General features: G+C 37.8%; 1 protein-coding gene across 8 annotated transcripts in view; it reads right to left on the reverse strand.

Moving 5' to 3' along the window:
• The window catches only part of LOC121367543 (dystroglycan-like), a 130,602-nt gene that overhangs the window by 10,971 nt on the left and 99,020 nt on the right, over positions 1 to 20,611 (reverse strand). For 7 of the 8 annotated variants that reach the window (XM_041491776.1, XM_041491777.1, XM_041491778.1 and 4 more), the window contains one exon: positions 5,270 to 5,821. In XM_041491776.1, coding sequence (XP_041347710.1) covers positions 5,270 to 5,596 — 327 coding nt within the window. In that variant the 5' untranslated portion in view covers positions 5,597 to 5,821. Of the gene's footprint in view, positions 1 to 5,269; positions 5,822 to 6,182; positions 6,318 to 20,611 lie in introns of those variants that run through there. The other variant, XM_041491781.1, reaches the window with a different exon arrangement.

Here is a 20,611-nt window from a genome sequence, read left to right on the forward strand (position 1 = left end):
GTAAAACTGAACCACTATCGGATAATTGTTTCAGTTTTAAAACTGATATGTACACTATAGATCTGATCATTGTTTAATGAGCTACTGTTGGAAAATTAAGTTCAACAAGATACATGAAACGCCCATCAGGAGTTTGATGGAAAACCATAGATATTAACCTATATGTTTCAGGTATGATTCAATTCTAATTATGATGTAGTAACTGTATGTGACACACCACCATCCCAAGTTGATCCTACATGTGAGGTTTGATGGTCCTGTATGCATCTGCATGCAAGATATGATCCGGACAAAGATTTACTGTTATGTGCAGTAGACCGTAAAACGTAGGTCATAGTAAGCGACACACCGCCAGATCAAGTTGAGGTTTGATGGTCCTCTATGCATCTATATGCAAGATATGGTTCAGACAAGAAAAATTTAACAGACAAGATGTATGGACGGACAGACATACACACCGACAGACATATAGACAATGCCATACCATAATACGCCCAACACTGCCCCCACCCGCTCCGATCCCAGATGAGCTGCTAGTGCTCTCTTGCACTTGCCTGCGTGGGCGGTCCCCTCTCCCGCTCACCCCAACCCTTTCCTGTCCTGGTGTGTGTGCTACAACAGCTTGTTCTAAATGCAAACGTAAAACCCTATGACCTGACCCAGCTGACCTGATAATTGGGGGGGGGGGGGGGGGGGGGGTCATAAAGCTTCATGGAAAGTGCAAGAGATGAAAATAAAAACAATGGGGAAAACACCATTTAAATGTACATTTTAAGTTGAATGTACATGTATGTATTACATACATGTAAACTCGTTCTAACCAGTGTACCATGACTGATATAGCCATGGTTGTGGTATGTGCTATCCTCTCTGTGGGATGGTGCATATAAAAGATCCCTTGCTACTAATTGATGGTAAAATGAAGTGGGTTTTCTCTCTAAGACTATATGTCATAATTACCAAATGCCTCATATACAATAGTTGATGATTACCCAATGTGATCTAATGGTATTATTAAATAAATAAAAAACGTTTTTTGTAAATGTTAAGTGCAGATTTTATCATCTAAAATGTTTTTAAGAGCAGGCAGTCTTTATGGTTTCATGCGAGCAATTGCTCCCACTCGCATATATGCTCACAATTTCTGCATGGGTGAAAACTGCTCGCCTCATCACGTGCTGCTTTCGCTCATTAATTTTACTCGAAATTATTGTGAACTTCTATACTGAGAGCAACTGCTATTTTACATAATTCATAATTCCTGTCAACATCTTAATTTGGGGCACAAGAGCAAGTAAGGAGAACAACAGCAGCACTTGTTGTCATTGCTGCACATGATAAAATTTGAACCCTGAGAAAAGCTAACATCTATTATCTATTCTACAAGTTCATCAGGTGAAGCAGCCAAGACACTGTTAACGGAAGATGCCACAGCTTGTGTATCTATTAAGAGGGGAATACCGTGCCCAAGGTCAAGGGCTTGTTACTGTAATTAAGTCTTAGTGGCTCACGTCTGCTCACAATGGCCGACACCTCATCTAACCCTAGCACCATGGATATAAAGAAAGCTGTTAAACCCAATCCTGATTCATCTCCTTGATAAGCTCTCAAATTCATTATTGTAAGCTATAGATAGCTTATTACACTCGATCAACAGTGGAACTTTGCATGTTGATACACCATGTGGCTAGCCCAAAGTAGACAGCGATAATTGAAAATGATGGAGGATGGATGGGGTGAAAGCTTGAACTAAATTAATATTTTAACCTAAAATGGCCTCCTGGAAGTTTTAATCACTGCAGTCTCTGCTGTATACAAATGCACACACAGTGAAATCTGTCTAAACCGGACCTCAGCAGGAACCTAATATTTATCTGATTTAGACAGGATCTGATGTTTAGACGATCACATTTTAGAATTTAGAAATTCAGGACCATAAAACTTGGCCTCTTTTGACAATATTCTGGTTAGTTCAGGGTCTGGTTTAGACAGGTTTTACTGTATATATAGATATGACCCCAGGGGAAGATCTAAGGGTTGAGACAATGGGGTTTGGTTCCACCCTCGATAAGACAGATTCCTTTAAAGCACCAACATTTCCAACTTAGCATTTAAACGTACAGTTTCCATATTGCTTTTTTGTGCATGGTGTGGCAGGATTAGATATTTTTCTTAAAGGGACATACCCTAATTTTTAAACACTAAGGCATATTTTTGACTGTTATAACCGTTTTTGATAACTGAAATCAAACTTTACTTAGAATTTATGGTTTAGATTTTAATTTCCATATATTTGAAGTGTTTTTTGTCATCCTGGTGTTTTTAATATCGCAAAATGGATTTCTCATATTTTTAAAAACATATGTGTGTCTGAGAAGTAACAGCTATGGAGTCGAGTTTTAGTCTATTTTTAGAGGGTATTTCACCATTTCAAAGTCACAGACTCAGGTTTCTCTCAATTGTAACTTTATTCAAATGTGTTACAGGTTTGTAGATTAACTAAACTTAGTGTGCATTTTCATGGGCTGAAACTAGGGTCTGTCCCTTTAACTCTGTATATACAGTTTACAAACCACAATGAAGTTGACAAGGTGGGGAATGGTATACAAGTGTATACAAACTGCCAGTGATCAACGGCAGACTAAAGACATTGGTCATCCATAAATTCCGATACATCTCACACATGTTGCTGAGTTCTGAACAAGTGTTTTCCCAGCTCCACCCATAAAGGAAAGCATGTGGAGATGAGGAAATACCATTTAGCTGAAATAGCCCAGAGGAACCTCCAAGATGGAGAATCTAAACAGGCCACACAGAGCACCAACAGAGTGTAACAGTGTACAATGACAGACTAAACAAACCTCAAACATGGTGCAGTCTGGCTAGCTTCCATTAACAGCACTACACAAATTCTCACAAGGTGTGAAATCAAGCTGCTGGAATTTCACTGAAGAACTTTGATAAGTTTTGTAGGCATTGATAAATCTGTGAGGGAGCTCAGTGGTAAAGCACTTGCTTGATAAGTGGTCGGTCAAGGATCGATCCCCATCAGTGGGCCTATTGGGATATTTCTCGTTCCAGCTAGTGTACCACGACAAGTATATCTAAGGCTGTGGTATGTGCTATCCTGTCTGTGGGATTGTGCATATAAAAAATCCCTTGCTGCTAATGGAAAAATGTACATGTTTGACATCCAATAATAAATCAATGTGCTACAGTTTCTCATTAGCAGCATGGGATCTTTGACATACACTTTTCACAGCACCTATGATGGTCTTTAATATACCCGGCCATGGTGCACTGGTTGGGTGAGGGGTGGGGTTGTGGACAGTCAGACAATGGGTCCACTGAGGTGCTTTGATACTACAGTGCAAGCTAGTACTTCAAGTGAGCACTCTACCGAATGACCTAGATCCTGCCCGTTATCCCAGTCATACATATAAAAGCAATGTATGTATATATTTGCAGTTTGCTACAGCTTCTGGTAATTTTAGTTTTTTTCTCTCACCAAAAATACACCTACAAGAACCATTTTGTGGGGAAAAATTAAATCAACATTTAAAATACATTAGCATTTTGAGCGTATTCCATATATAATTTGTTTTATAAATGTACATTCACATGGTTCATTTATACCTACGGCTTTTATAATATGTTAAAATATTTTCCTTCCGATGAATACATTTTAAAAAGCACTTCTGTTCTATAAATATCAGGAATGTTACAGTGGGACTAAAGTATGTGTGTCTTAGAAAATAAAACATGAGGAGAGGTCTCTAAGACTGGAAGTGAACGGTAATGCAAGTGTTTTCCCAGGTGCCTTAGAGTACGGGCAGGGAATATCAGCTATTGTCTGTATCAAGTTACGCTCGTGCTGTGCACACCGCTATAAATAGACAGCCATGTGTATCTTCCGTAAAACGGTAAAAATCGTGCTAACATTTACTGCCTATCTTATCTTAATTGATGGCTGCAAGTGCCAAAAACAAATCACTCCCAGATCATCAGTTTATTTAAATGGCAGAATTTTTGCTTTTTTCCCCTCAGTGCAGAATGTCCAAAGGATAAAAGATTAAAAAAAAAAAAATATTATGTAAAGATTCGAATGAGTTTTTTTCCAAAATTGTTGTTCATAATAAATAATATTAATCTATCATTAATCTAAAAGAAAAGCATCAAATTACACCTACACATATCTATATAACGTTTGCGTTCCGAGTACATGTATGTGTTGGTTCTGTGTTGATTAAAATATTAAATCTATATAGATCAAGGAAGTAGTATGTTTGAACGGTCAATTTAGTATTTTTTTATTTTTAGCCACCAATATTAAACAATTTTTTTTATAATATACCTAATCACTCTAACCCATCCATTAACACTACAAAAAGAGAAAAAATCTACTTTAATACAATACTAATTAAAATACAGTTTGTCACTACCTTTTATGTGCCAAACAGTATTCAACTGAAATAAAAAAATTGTTACATCTATCACTGCATAAATGTTACAACAGAAAGTTTTGTTATAATATTATGAAGAATGCCATGCAGGAAATGTCAATCACAGCGAATCTGGTTAAAAGGAGGTCACACCATTTGTAGGTTGAAATGCAATGCACAACCATCCATATTTCATCACTCCTAGGTATTTAGATCAATGTTCACTGGGAAATGAATGAACCTGTCTGCTAAATTAGTCATTGTGTACACATCACAATATTTTCACACTTAGAATCTGCAGGCAGAGTACATATGTACATTATATTGTAGCTACAGCAGGAAGAGTAGGGCAGGGGGCATAGGAGGGTGGGGGGTGACTAATTCCCCTGTTGAATTTTCAGCAGGAGCATATGCAGGGGGGGGGGTTTAAATGGTCAAACCTCTCTGCCCCCCAGCTTTAAGCAAATTTAATTAATGTTTATCCAAGGGTGCATGACCTGAACCCCTAAAAACTTCGCTCGACAGTCTATACCCATCACCTGCATTTGTCTAGACCCCTCCCCAACAAATGTTTAGACCACTCCCCTGCATTTGTCTAGACCCCTCCCAAACATTTGTCTAGACCCTCCCCTGCATTTGTCTAGACCCCTACCCTGCCCAAGCACCTGTTGATTTGGCTAAAATAGTTGAAAGTCAAATTATAAAGTGTCTCCACCTCCCAGTTGCTGGCACCTTCCAATTCCTATTCTAAATGTTTTTCAAACAATTAAAATCACACAATTGCTTTATATTTATAATATACCATATTTATAATGTATGCTTCTTACCATATAGTGTAAGGATTTTCCCTTGAAAGCATCAGACGGGATGGAATAGTTGAAAAATCTCCCTAAATGAGCCGTGGTATCGGCAATGCCCCACATCAGCCCCACACTGGGCTTGGAATCGGCTTTTACGTTCACTTTTGTTCTCGTCACCTCGGTCGGCTGGAAAAACTTGTCCAAGTCATTATTAGACTCCACGATATTTAAACACTGTCCCACATTCACCACGGCTAACACCACAACGGCAACGACGATGTAGTTCATCCTGGAACCACGTGTACAGCTACAACGGGTGAGAATCACAACGGCACTACCTTCCTTCGTGGCCATGTCTTCAAGAAGAGGCGACGGAAAATTCACGTAGTTATCACAGACTTTTATCTGTTGTTTTCTTAAACACACACTATCAAACACAGTAATATCCACGGCGAATCATGCACTCCGCATCACCACTTGGAATGTCAGAAGGAACAAACGGACCGCTTCACTTCACGTCTACGCAAGCTTTCTGCCAACTTGGTTCATAACCAGCTTTCCTCCGTCAGTATCCTTCACCTAAAAGAGAGAGAGAGAGTAAAAAAAATGATGTACATATATAATCACCAGACATCATGTTTGCCTCAAGCAGTGGAAAAGAGGCTAGCTGCGATATAACACAATAGCTGGCAAAGACTCCCCTCTCTGAACAGATGGTATCACATAGTTACAACCGTTATCAGCTAAAATGAGATTTAACACAGCATACAGACCTTAGAAGAATGAACATGTCACTAGCTCCCTGTTAAAAATAATGAGCAAATAAAATGGTACAACCATGCAAAGCTTCAGAGCAGATGTTAAAAAACCACACACACACACACAAAAAAAGAGCGGGAAATTATCCAGTATCTGCTGCATGCAAATGCCATCTGTATACCTGCTACAGAACTGAACAGCTGTTCCAAACGGGATCTTGCCGTCTCCAGTACACTAAGTGAAAAATTGATATTGCTGTCATATAACTTGTAGAGGTGGGGTGGCGTAAATGTGACAGACAAGAAATTGTTATGGGGTCGTCTGCTGACAGCACAACTGCCGATCCTCATGACACGATGCAAGCAACCATCGTGAACAAAATCCCCTGACCAGATAATTCCACTGCAAGTTTGTGGTCACATGACTATATGATGTTCATAATGTCATCTGATAAATGTCTAACTCACAGACCTCCATCACACGGCAGGCTGGCAGGCAAGAATTATGTAATGTTAGTAAATATTACACACACACCACTTTCCTATAACATCACTGCTGCAATGGCTTGGCAATGGCTTGTCTCCACGGCATAATGTGTAACATTAAGATGGTGATTTTTTTCCCCTCTATCACAAGCATGACAAACTGAAGTTCGAAGTATAATGACAGCAGATGAGCCAGCATCGAGGCAAGCTTTGAGCCGATCAATACCGACACAATGCACATATTAACAGTGCTCATAACACGAGTTATCAAGGGAATATGGATAGATTTGGTTCTGCATAATACATTACTGACCACATACCTTAACACCGTTTCATGCTCTATCTAGTGAAATGTTAAAATTACAATGAATAGGTCTTATGCAGCATGAACAATTGGTTTTTAATTTAAAAAACCCACCAAAAATAAAAACCAGAAAAAACCCACAGAAAAAGCTATGCTGAAAACAATTTTTGATAATCTATTCACACAAATTATAACACTTAAATTATCATTGATGAATAGCTTTCAAATATCACATCATCCAAACATTTTAAAATACCTTTTGAATCCCTGTGTAATAAAATGTAGAATAATCACAATAGATCCAAATAAAAGAAATCACCAACAACTGGGTATTAGATATGAGATGGGATAGTATCAAGTTGATGTAGTATTAATCTAACTAACATATGTCTATATATACGTGTACAGAAAAACAAATCCCTGCCATGTGCATGCTTCACTCGTTCACAAACACGCTTCAGCTAATTCTAAACATGCCTCGCTTACCTTGCAATCACTATTTGTTTATTTTAAAATGTCTCACTCTCAGTAAACAGACATTATATACTTGTAGCTATTGAAGCAACATAAGAATATAATACAAATAACAATAATTCTAACCATATAAAACATACAATGCACACTGTGTCAAATGCAACTATGGGCTAAATCATTATACACCACGTCCTTTGATATAGCAGTCACGGTGCACTGGCTGGACTTAAACTAGTAATTTTGTGAAATACCATATTGATATTTCGATACTAGAGTGAGAAGGGAAACCCACTTCCACCCATAGGCTACTCCTACTAACAGCAACAAGGAATCTTTTATTTGCACTATCCTATAAACAGGACAGGAAATACTATGGCCTATGTACCAGTTGGGACAAGGAAAACTGCAATGTGGCCACCAAAGTGAAATGATCTACAGAGACTGAGTACTTTTTAAAAATGTTCTTTTTATGAGATCGTAATACAATTAAAGATAACAAACTGCATATTCTAAATTACAAACTCCGTTTTTGTCAAGTCAAGAACATGTATATATATATATATACTCTTCAAAAAAAGAAACGCAAAAGGGTACAAATGGGTTATAACTCCGATTTTATGTTTCCTACCGGTTCATGCTTTGTGAATATAAGGTCATTGCATGTCCCAAACACATTCCCACGGTTACATTCGATAAAACGCAGCTACTGTACAATAAAGTTCCAAAATGTGAATATTCGCAAAAACGCAGCCACATGCAAACCATGTCACCACTGCACGTGCGTTGTTTGCACATGCAACATGAACACCGACAGTATAAAAGTGCAGGGTGTTCGCTTGCCTGGCCTCTGTATCTGGCCGACAGTTGACAATCCAGGACATGCCACGTCTCAGTGAACCGCAGAGAAACAATGCCATCGGCCGACTAGACGCAGGCGAATACAGAACGGCCGTTGCCAGGGCATTCCATGTGTCCCCAAGCACCATCTCCAGACTGTGGGACCGTTACCAGCAACATGGATCAACACGTGACCTCCCTAGATCCGGTCAACCACGGGTCACTACCCCCGGGCAGGACCGCTACATCCGGGTACGCCACCTTCGGGAACGATTGACTACTGCCACCTCCACAGCCGCAGCAATACCAGGTTTGCGCAGGATATCCGACCAGACCGTACGGAACCGCCTACGTGAGGTAGGAATTCGTGCCAGACGTCCAGTTCGAGGTGTCATCTTAACACCACAACACCGTCGACTCCGACTGCAGTGGTGCCAGATTCATCGACAATGGCCTCAACTGTGATGGAGACAGGTGTGGTTCAGTGACGAGTCCCGATTTCTACTCCGACGTCATGATGGAAGATGTCGCGTGTATAGGCGTCGTGGTGAACGTTATGCGGCAAACTGCGTGCAGGAAGTGGACAGATTCGGCGGGGGTAGTGTCATGGTGTGGGCAGCCATCTCACACACTGGCAGAACTGACCTGGTCCACGTGCAGGGCAACCTGAATGCACAGGGCTACATTGACCAGATCCTCCGGCCACACATCGTTCCAGTTATGGCCAACGCCAACGCAGTGTTCCAACATGACAACGCCAGGCCTCACACAGCACGTCTCACAACGGCTTTCCTACAGAACAACAACATTAATGTCCTTCCTTGGCCATCGATATCACCGGATTTGAACCCAATTGAGCATCTATGGGATGAGTTGGACCGACGCCTCCGACAGCGACAACCACAGCCCCAGACCCTGCCCGAGCTGGCAGCAGCCTTGCAGGCCGAGTGGGCCACCATCCCCCGGGACGTCATCCGTACTCTGGTTGCTTCAATGGGCAGGCGGTGCCAGGCAGTTGTCAACACACGCGGAGGCCACACCCGGTATTGACTCCAGATGACCTTGACCTTGGTGGTGTGTCCTATCACTTACTCACAATGGACTAGAGTGAATTGTGAACAATCCTGCAACATTTGGTAATTATCGGACTCACCATTCAATAATTAAATCAATTCTCCAAATGTTACGACAATGTGGTTTTGCGTTTCTTTTTTTGAAGAGTATATATATTCTTCATATAATATCTTACATTTTCAGTGCAATCAAAGTATGTGATATTTTTCAGATCACATACTTTAAGAATTTGATAACTTTGCAAATTAGATGTAAATTAGTCGAGGTCTCGGCACTAGGTTTATTGACATTTAAGCAAACATACTTGGGTGACACTCCATGATTGACTTATGCATTCATAGTCATCAAATAAAAACATTTCAATGGCAATTTGACACTGAAAGCTGTCCAGCATTCAGAAAACAAAAAACGTTAGACATAACTTTATTTTGATGTAAGGACGTCCAAAATGACGTCATTTGAGTTTGATGTCATTTCCATTCAAAAATACATCGCGCCACATATTCTTACGTCATGGCAGACTATTACCCTCGTGTTTTTCGGTATCATCAATATGATATATTAGGAATAAAAGTAATGTATTATGCTCACATAATACAATTTTTATTCCTAATATATGCTATTGACGATACCGAAAAACACGAGGGTAATAACCTCTATGTATTAAAATATAATGCTGACTCCTGAAATGAACATTATTTTACGAAGTGCACTTCAACCAACGCCTGCAACTGACAACAGAGATTTATGTGCAGTTTGTAATTCTCCATAGCATTTTTTTGCCTTGAGCTATATTTAGGATTTGTTTCAATGGCAAGGTTGGAGTTTTTTTAGCCATGGACATTTTCTTAACTGCAGAGGTTGTTCAACCCTTACAATACGAACACTAACCAATGTTATAAAATACACCGTAATTTTTACACTGTATTCACTAAACTTTACACTGTACATCCTTACCATTTTAACATACGTGCATTATAAAATCCTGGCTAACTGATTGGCACACCTGCCTAATTAAAATAAAATAAAATAAAATAAAATAAAATCCCGGATAATTGATCAGTACACCTGATTATATGGTATCCATTAACCTTTACCCTATGCACAATAAAATCCTAGCTAACCGATCACCACAGATTTTACAGACTGCATCAGACAAAGCATGATGGATCTGCCTAGAATATAATAAGACTGTTAAGATAATGTTAAAAGTGGTCTAGAGAATGACCTAACTATTACAATTTACACCTTAATTTTTACACAGTATCCATTAACATTTACCATATCTATAATAAAATCCTGATGACTGATCAATTTAGAGACTAAAAGTCTGCATCACAGAAAGCATGACAGGTCTGCTTTGACTATAATAAAGACTGTGAAGACCATTTAGAAGTGGTCTAGAGAATGGCCTATAGGGAGCAGCAGCAGCAACATTCCAGCCAGGCAATGCTGAACATCCCACCGATAAACAGGTGTGTGATAGCAGGCCGGAGACATACACAAACACCCACTCCAGTTGGACCACCTAGAATAAACCAACACCACCAACAACAACAACACTGTTCAAGTGACACTCACAGAATAGCCAGACCGGTGTCAAAACTCCTGGTTACTGAAGCCAGACCTGTCCAACCAAGACTTGATACAACCAACACAAAACAGTTAAATATATACTGCAATTACCCATAGCGATGTCCTTCGGTATATAATAGGCAGTGTCTGTGGGTAGAAATCTGCTTGGATGGCAATAATATATTGCCGTAGTAATGTTGGTATATAGTGTTCCTACTGATTGTAATAGCTATAGTTGACAGGTTCTTGTTAGCTCATGACAAGTTGGAACAGCACTAACTTTCGAATAGAAGGTCTGTGGTTTGAATATTAGGACCCCAGTTTTTAGGTCAACAAAACATTCAAACATTTACCAATTCCCAGTGTTTTATCCACCAACAGAGAAATACCCATAACTTACCGTCAGTAGGAACATTTTATACAAAAAATACTACAGTACAACAAATTACAATTTGTACATAATTAGTGATTTAAAACAATACCAAGCAATGAATGTCCTGCTAAATGTAATACACCACAGTGAAAGATAAAACAAAAGTAAACAACATAACGTTAATCTTTTGGCAGACACCTATACAGCAGAATCAATAAGCCCCTATATTTCCAGATGATCTCTACAGATTCTTTTGCAGAAACCAGTAATGTGGAAGAATGCACTTATAGCCTGCAGTCCAATGCTGAATACCATCATATCCTAATGTGCAAGTAGACCTCACCTTTTAAGGGGAACTCTCGCCCCTTGTCATTCCCCTGAGACTAGTTCAAGGAGAGTCAGTTTCAGCTCCCCTTAATATGTGAATTTATATGCTATCAACATGGTGATATTTTAAATGGCTCCCCATAATCTAAATTAAAGGAGTAATTACAATTAATCACTCCCTTCAGGGTTGTTTTTTTCAGTAAGGTCTATGTAAGAAATACACTGTTTATTGTTCTAAATGTATAAAGATACAGGTAGGTTACAGTTATATTTAGGTTTAGAGCTATAGTTCTACTTTGAGTCCTAAAATAATAAATCTTTTGAAGTACCTTATAATCTTCTGATATAACATGCATTGGAACCCACTTCCAGGCAAACTCTAAATACTACATATATATGACATAGTTAGACCCAGTCTAAAATTCATCTTCAAAGATTAAGAAAATAAAACCAGCTAATATTTATGTGCATATTCCCATGTACACCTGCAGTACCCAGTGACATTTAGAAACAGACAGAGTTCAGAGAGATGGAGAGTGGTATTCTGTGAACACCTGGCTCACAGCACACACAGATTCTTACTCTATTTGTCCAGACATTCCAGCCCACAGCATCACCCTATAGTCTCTCCTGCCTCTTCTTTCATTCATGTTAACACAGCATCACCCTATAGTCTCCTGCCTCTTCTTTCATTCATGTTATCACCATATCACCATACACACATGTAGCATCATCCTATAGTTTCCTACCTCTTCTAACATTCATGTTATCACCATATCACCATGCACAAATGTAGCATCATCCTGCAACTCTGTTCCCATGTGGAATGTTTAAATACAATAAATTTTATCTTATCTTTATCTTTATGCTATAGTTTTCAGCCTCTTCTTGCATTCATGTCATCACCACAGCATCACCCTATAGCATCCTTCCTTTTCTTTCATTCATGTTATCACCACACAGCCCAACAAAGCCTGCATTCCTCAGTGTCCACCCCCACTGGTCATTCACTGTATGGATCCAGTCATCCACTGGACACTGTGCACTGGTCAGCCAATTTCAATGGACCACAGATGACCACTGTGGTGACCCCCAGGCATTCACTTATCTTGCTTGATTTGTCAGATTGTCTCATTAGAAAGGCCTCAAATGAAAAAGGGACAAACTGCCCCCAGCCCCCAGCGTGGTGCAGGATTGGATTTGAGCGGAGGTCGTGAAAGGTCATCAAGTGGAGATGATATGATACTGAACATAGGGACCGCATGCATGTAATTCCAAGATGAATTAAGAGCTTTTGATTAAAATAACCACAATTCATGATTCGGCTACGATTAAGATCGGTCACCGACGATACCATAGCTCTGACCAGGATTACATATTTTCATTGAAAATACGACCATTATCCACAGCTAATGAAACCTGAACCATTTATAACTGTATCTGTCTACACGTACCTGGCCTCCATCTACAGTGGAAGTCCTCTAAACCAGACACCCTCGGGACCAAGTAAAAAGTCTGGTTTTAGGAGGTATCCAGTTTAGAGAGGTTCTCTTCCGTACAGATATTTAAAAAGGGACCATGACAAATGTCCGGTCTTGAGGGAATTCCGGTTACTGAGGGTCCGGTTTTGAGAGGTTTGACTGTATATCCAGCCAATTCGGCAATAATTATCTTCCATGTACTTAAACACATTATTTGAATGTTACATCCAATTGTGTTGATTAAAAGATTTTTTTCTCCTATGTATTAATCCAAACTATAAAGACTGCTGTCAGTTGTTATAGAAAACTGATGTATAGGGAATGCAAAATGCACTTCTCAACTGTACTCTTGTCAATGGAATGTTAGAGGAATAGCAAACAGAATCTGTTTTAATATGTCCCGATTCACTCAGGGTTCAAGTACATTTAATAATCTATCCTTCGTGCAGGTGTGGGTTCAGCTATCGCCAGAGACCAATCCATTTTTAACATTTTGTGAATACTAGCTGTTCCAAATGGTGGAATGTCCACATGCAACAAAATGTACCTTAGTTATCTTATCCCCGGATAGAACCATTGGGAGAGGGGTGGACATTACCGGTCTGTCTGTAACTTGAAGTGTTATTCCTGATGGGAAATTTCATTCGCCAGAGACCAATGCATTTTCAACATTTTGTGAATGCTGTTCCACATAGTGGATCGAATATCTACATGCAATAAAACGTACCTCAGTTATCGTATTCAAGGGAAGAGGGATGGACAGTAAGGTAACTATAACTACCTGTCTGTCTATAACTTAAAGTATCATTTCTGACAGGAAATTTCATTCACCAGAGACCAATACATTTTCATCATTTTGTGAATGCTGCTCCAAATGGTGGAATGCCTACATGTAACAAAATGTACCTTTGTTATCTTATCCTAGGACAGAACCATTAGGACAGTAAGGGCTGTCAGACTATAACTTGAAGTACCATTTCTCATGGAAATATCATGGAAATCATCTTACAATACAATAATCTTCTTCCTTTGTGACTCCATCATCAACTGGTAGACCATAACACTTAACTAATGCCTGGACAACTGGGAGTAATCCTTTTACTTACAGATGCAGGTCGTCAACCTGTTGTGTCAACTCGGCAGATAGCAGCCGGCCACCTTCACATTCCTAGCAGTAGCCCAGCATGGAGGACCACCATGCAGCCCTCCAACAACAGGCAGTGTATCACCAAACACAAACACACACCCTTAACATCTGACCTACATTTAACTACTCTCATAGTACACACAACAGACTGACCTGTTTGTACTACTAGTACTATTGTAAGCAGTTTAATTCACTAACCTACAGATAAGATGTTACTACAGTCAAACCTGCTTTAGTGGCCACCTGTGTTAATCAGCCACATGTGTTAATAAATCACCTTTGTTAAGAGGCCACATTTGTATTCTCCAAAATCGTATAAAAGAAAATATAATGATCTGTTTTAAGCAGCCACCTGTCAATTAAGGCCCTTTTTGATACTGCATTTGATGGCTGTTTAATACAGATTTGACTGTAATAAGATTATAGACAGTTCCAATACATTAACCTAAAGATAAGATGTCACTACTTATAAATATTCTATATTTCCGAAAAGTACATGTGCACAAAGAAATTACTAATGGTTTTAATCAAAAGAATGACATATTATATTTACAATCAAAAGTACTTTTGAAAGCACTGGGCTATTTTCCCCCATCATAAACTATTTTAATTACTATTTTTATTTTGCAGTCAACACCAAAGACTTAAACCATCTTCAAAAGACAACTGGAGGTCTGACTAATCTAGCTGCTACAGGTATATTATAGTTAAAGTTAAAACACTAGTCAGTTCAGTATACATGCTATGTACAATTACATATATTTACACGTACATGTTTTATAAAGGATCAAGATGTTTTGTCTTCTAAATAGTACCCACTAATTAATACTCACACAATTATTGAGGTAAATATCTACATTCATCCATCTGTTCCGACTGAGCATGGTAATAATATAAATATAATATGTAAAATCTAGTCACATTTTTATTACTGCAATCCAGGAAATGATACAAATACACGTACATGCATGGAAAGTAAAATTCCCATCCACGTATGAGTATGATAGAGGTGTATATATAAAACACTTATATTTAGCACACTACATGGAAATGTTCCTATTGACTAAGCCCACTAAGGAAATAGCAACGAGGATGCTATAGTATTTTGTAATGATGAGCTTTATGGCGGTCTTTTGATCTATCGGATATGACTATAGACATATTAGTAACACCCATACTTTAATATGGACAATAGCAATTGTAATCAACTTGCTACAACACCCTAATATTGTAGCAGTCAACCAGTAACAATTATAACCTACAGTAACTGGGAGTACACAAATTTGTAGTAATGTGTTTAATCACAAACTGGTCAGTTTTTTTCTTTTTTTTTTTTTTGTTTTTTTTAAATGTTCTTTTGTGATGATAAAGTTTTTAAAAAGTTTTTTCTTCTTTTTTGATTTGTTTTGTTTTGGGAAGGGGTTTTGGGGGGGTGGGGGTGGGGGGGGCACAATGATTACTGGTTATCTTTTTAATATCTTCAGTCATATGGAACTATTTTTATGAGAGGTCTAAACAAAATTCTGAACATATTTATTTGCAAATTTATAGTTATTTCTATAGTCATATTCTGACAGATTATTTCTGTAATATGTCAGATGTTATTTAAATTACTCACTATGTTATTCATGTAGTTTATATTTCACATTTGAACTAGTGCCAAGTGAAAACCAAATTCCAAACATATGTGTAAAACATGTAACATGTTTCACATGTTGATCTGTTAATTTTACCTTTACTAAAACATTAATTTCCTGATACACATTTAAACTAATAAACACTGATGCTTACAGCATGCAGGTGGCCATATTGGTCTCTATGGTAGAAGTTATAGCTGTCGAGTAATTTGGTGAATCATACTTTGAAATTTCATTCATAAAACTGGTTGTGAAGACGATAGTATGGTATGTGAAGGCTTGTCTACAGTACAAAACAAGAGCATACCAAACACAGGTTAACTGGTGTACCTACATGTATATAGAACAGAAAGTAAAGGAAAATTTAACCATATTCTAAGCACATTTTAAGTTGTGACTCCTTGGTGTATAATATGGTTATTTCGACACATAGGAAGGTATGGAGGATGGGTGATGGTGGTTTCGAAGGATGTGGAGGGAGAGGGAGAGGGAGGGGGAGAGGGAGAGAGAGGAGGAGAGAGAGAGAGGAGAGAGAGAGAGAGAGAGAGAGAGAGAGAGAGAGAGAGAGAGAGAGAGAGAGAGAGAGAGAGAGAGAGAGAGAGAGAGAGAGAGAGAGAGAGAGAGAGAGAGAGAGAGAGGGAGAGGGAGAGAGAGTGGGGGGTGGGGGTGGCGGTGGATGTCAACTCCTCCTTTGTTTTTATTTAGCTGGGGTTTGTTTTTGTTTTCTAACAGATACACAGCAATGTTATTGTTTATTTTTTTAAATTCACAGATACAATTAACTGCCCCAATCCAGGGGAAAAGGGACAGGTGGTCTGCATGACCCAGGAATGATGTGGGTTTTTTAAAACTAATAACAATTTTAAGTAAACTGGAATTACTAAAAACAGTATTTGTATAACATTAAATAGTAAACCTTAATGATGAGTGAAAGATCGTGATTCTGTGAATATATATATATTTTTTTTTAATACACACTTTTCATACAACACATTCACACACTGACATATCTTTCTTGATAGACATTTTTTTTTTTTAATCTAAAAAAACTACTTCTAAATTATTACTATTCTGTTCAATTCAAAATTCCCTGTAGCGTGTAGACAAACAGCAATGTTATTTATATTTAACTAATTTTCTATTGTTAGCTATGTGGTACTGTATAGTATTGCAGAGTAAATGAAAATAACTAATAGGGAGACATCTGGTGACATGAATAACTAATGATATGATTGGCCGATGACTCTACCATTCTCCACCCATGTTATGTAAACAAAGCTGTGATTGGGTAATCCAATACCCCTTGTTGGCTTTCCCTTATCTCATTAAAGACAATGGGAGGTTATGATTCATCAGCCTTCAGGCATGAGTCAGACATAATTAATGGCCGATATATCTGCCTGCAGGACAAACAATTAACTTCGCCAGGATATTAATTTTATTGTTCAAGTAATGACAAACCGAGAGGCAGACTTTTCGTGGATGCTTTGTAAAAGTCCTGGAGAGATTTTTATTTCTTTGTCCCTATTCAGTGGCGGTCATCTCAAACTGACCGGTAAAGTTTAAGTGGTGGTGTAAACATAATACAATAATTGGTCCAGATGACCGCTCTGTCTCGTTGGATTCCCCTATAGAATAACTCAAGAGGTAATAATAATAATAATAATAATAATAATAATAATAATAATAATCAAAGTGGTATCAGACATTTAAATAAAGTGGAATACTGCTAATGAACGCTTGTTTAACTCAATATTGTTATAAACAAGTATTAACTAAGAATTGTTAAGAGTTCTTCATAATTATATTCCTAAAATAATTACATTGGGAGGAGAGTTGGGGCGGGGGGGGGGGGGGGGGGGGGGGGAGATTTGCTTGAGAAGTTTAAAAAGAAAATAATGCCAGGTGATTTTTTGCTACTTTTGGTTATGATTATATCGAGTTAAAGTTATTACAGGTTTTTATGTAGGGTTTTAACATATAAGTAGGCTTATAATTTGCTAACAATGAACTAAAATAGAGCTTAAACTGCTAAAAAAAATATAGTCCATATAGAGAACTTGTATCGGAAATTGGTGAATCTTAAAAATGACAAGAACATATAAGTAGGCTTATAATTTGCTAATAATTAACTAAAATAGAGCTTAACTGCTAAAAAAAATAGTCCATATAGAGAACTTGTATCGGAAATTGCTGAATCTTAAAAATGACAAGAACCCAGTCTAGCTGTCTTATTTTCCGTGTCATGCTGCAACACATATTTAATATATTGAAGGACACGGTTTGCCCCATCCATTTGTGGAAATGTGCACATAAAATGTATGTACTACTGGCAGATAATCAAGTTTTTTAATAGTAATTTGAGTTACATGCATGTGACAGTAGTGGGTTTCTTTTATATCAGAGAGTGGGATGTAGTCACAGGGTAAAGTGATTGTTTGATGTGCAGTCCATGTCATTGACTCACAGGGCCATTTCTCGTTCCAGCTACATAACAAAGGCTGTGGTATATGCTATCCTGTCTGTGGGATAGTGTTTATAAAAGATTTTTTGCTACTAATGGAAATATGTAGTGGGTTTCTTCTCTAAGACTATATGTCAGAATTATTAAATATTTAACATCCAAAAGATGATGATAAATAAATCAATGTGCTCTAGTGGTGTCTTTAAACAAACAAACATTAATAACATTTACATCAGTTTAAACAATGTGCTAGGGTGGCACTAAAGAAACATTTCTGTACTTTAATGAACTACCTTTTATGACATATTGCCTTTCACGTACATCTATAGATCAATTGTGGACTGGATGAACATTGTAAAAATGAACTATTACTTTCTTTTTGACATTTTGTTTTATTGGGCTTCAGATTTAGACCCAGTTCACACCCTGCTAAAAATACCACTTTTATTGGGTCAGTGTTTATGGTGGACATAAAACCAGCCCCAGTGTTTGTCTATTTAATGACATTTCTATCTCGATTATCCCAGCAGATAATTAAACAAGATGCTGCAATTACAATAAAAATGGCAGAATAAACTAGACACCATTTGGTGTTAATTAAACTATAACTTTCACTTCAATGGAAAATTAGGTACATTCGTGTACAGCTTACAATTAAATACACATATAAGACTAACAGCAGCTGTTAATTTAAAACTTTGACAAAAAGGTTTTCGACCATCACTTTCCAGTGAAGTATGTGGGTGTAGTGTAATTTGTTATATACCGATTCATGTAGGACAGTCATTAAGGAATACAGCATTTGGGGCCTAATTCACTAAATTCATAACTTTATATGATCTTGCATTGTAATTCAAAAACAATTGCAAGAAGGATGCAATGCACATGTTGGTTACGGGAGCTTAAAAGGGTTTTGCTCAACTTATAATGAGCACTGCCAGTTATATACATTGTGTATGTCACTAGATGAGTTGGAAATTAAAACAAATATTGGGCCCAATGAAGGGGGTTGCTCCTACAACACACTACAGGTACATCTCAGACAATCACTATACCCACTGAACTAACTCCCGCCCCCAGCTACATAATGAATAACAGCTATATCTTCACAAGTATTTTGGTCTACAGCTAACCTCGCCAAACAGTTGGGGTTTTTTTCAAATTTGTATGTGAAGTCAAGACTTTGTTTAGACACATTAGTTGTCCATTACAGAGTGTTATATATAATCAAAATTTCCACTTGTGACACCATAAAATAACTGATTGTAAGAAAACAAAAATAAAAACAAAACCAAAATTTTTGAAATCACCGAATAAGGCAAAAATATTATCCATAACAAAGAAAACTGTTTTGAAAAAAAAGTTAATATTTTACACATGAACATACTGAGTATATATATATTTTTTTTAAATCAATAATGTGAACTTGCTATATACTTACACAAAGCTAGAAGTCACACTATAAAACCAGCAATATAATTTTCACAGACTCACTAATATTACAGAATTTGTATTGCATGTAACTGTATATAGGATATTCTGTTACTATTTTACGAATGGCGGGCTACTTATAACAGTGACCATTTTCAACGACACCGAGTGACTATTACTCCAAGTTTCACTTGTCAATGACAGCAATCAGCCCAGACAGGGATCTGAATATCTCGTTGTCTTGTCAGCCCAATTAGTGTCCATCACACACCCTGCAATCCAATCAACTCTAACCACATTCACCTCTAAACCAATCAGCTGTCACACTGGTGATCAATGAACCACGACAGCACCACCAGCTTACAGGTTAATTGGTAATTAGCAGCAATCAGCCTTAAACACAATAAGCCAGGCTAGTGGCCTGTAAGCTAATTAACCTCAGAGCTCAACCCTTCCACTCAATTAACCGGTTACCTAACCACAGCACATGCTAATGTGTGTCTGGGTTACAACATAACAGTACCTCAGTGCATTCCTTTCACCTATAGACTTATTAGGTAAAACTTCACAGCGTGAACTAATCTATTGTGGAATATATATAAATATAGCTTTTGGCATTTTCTGTTAGTTCATGTTCTGTAATGAAAAGCATAATTATTCACACACACAAAAACCAAACATGCTTCAATGTTTTTTTCTGTACATGTATTTGTAATGTTATTACACATGAGCTGTATATAGCTCAATGTTCATAAACTATTGACACTGTGCTGTATCCAAATAGTCGAAGAGAATGAATGAATGAATGTTGTTAAACATTTATTCATTCGCTTCAACTATTTGAGTATTGGACACAGGGGTGGGAATTGGTGAACTGTAAAAAACTGGAAATCTAGAGGGGTCCTGGAAATTCTTGAAATCCTAGGTTAAAATCTGTGTCATCTGACACATTTTGGAGGAAAGGACCATTAAAATGTGAGGAAACACAATGTCCCATGAGA

This window comes from Gigantopelta aegis, chromosome 3 (genome assembly GCF_016097555.1).
Source record: "Gigantopelta aegis isolate Gae_Host chromosome 3, Gae_host_genome, whole genome shotgun sequence".
NCBI classification, from domain to species: domain Eukaryota; kingdom Metazoa; phylum Mollusca; class Gastropoda; order Neomphalida; family Peltospiridae; genus Gigantopelta; species Gigantopelta aegis.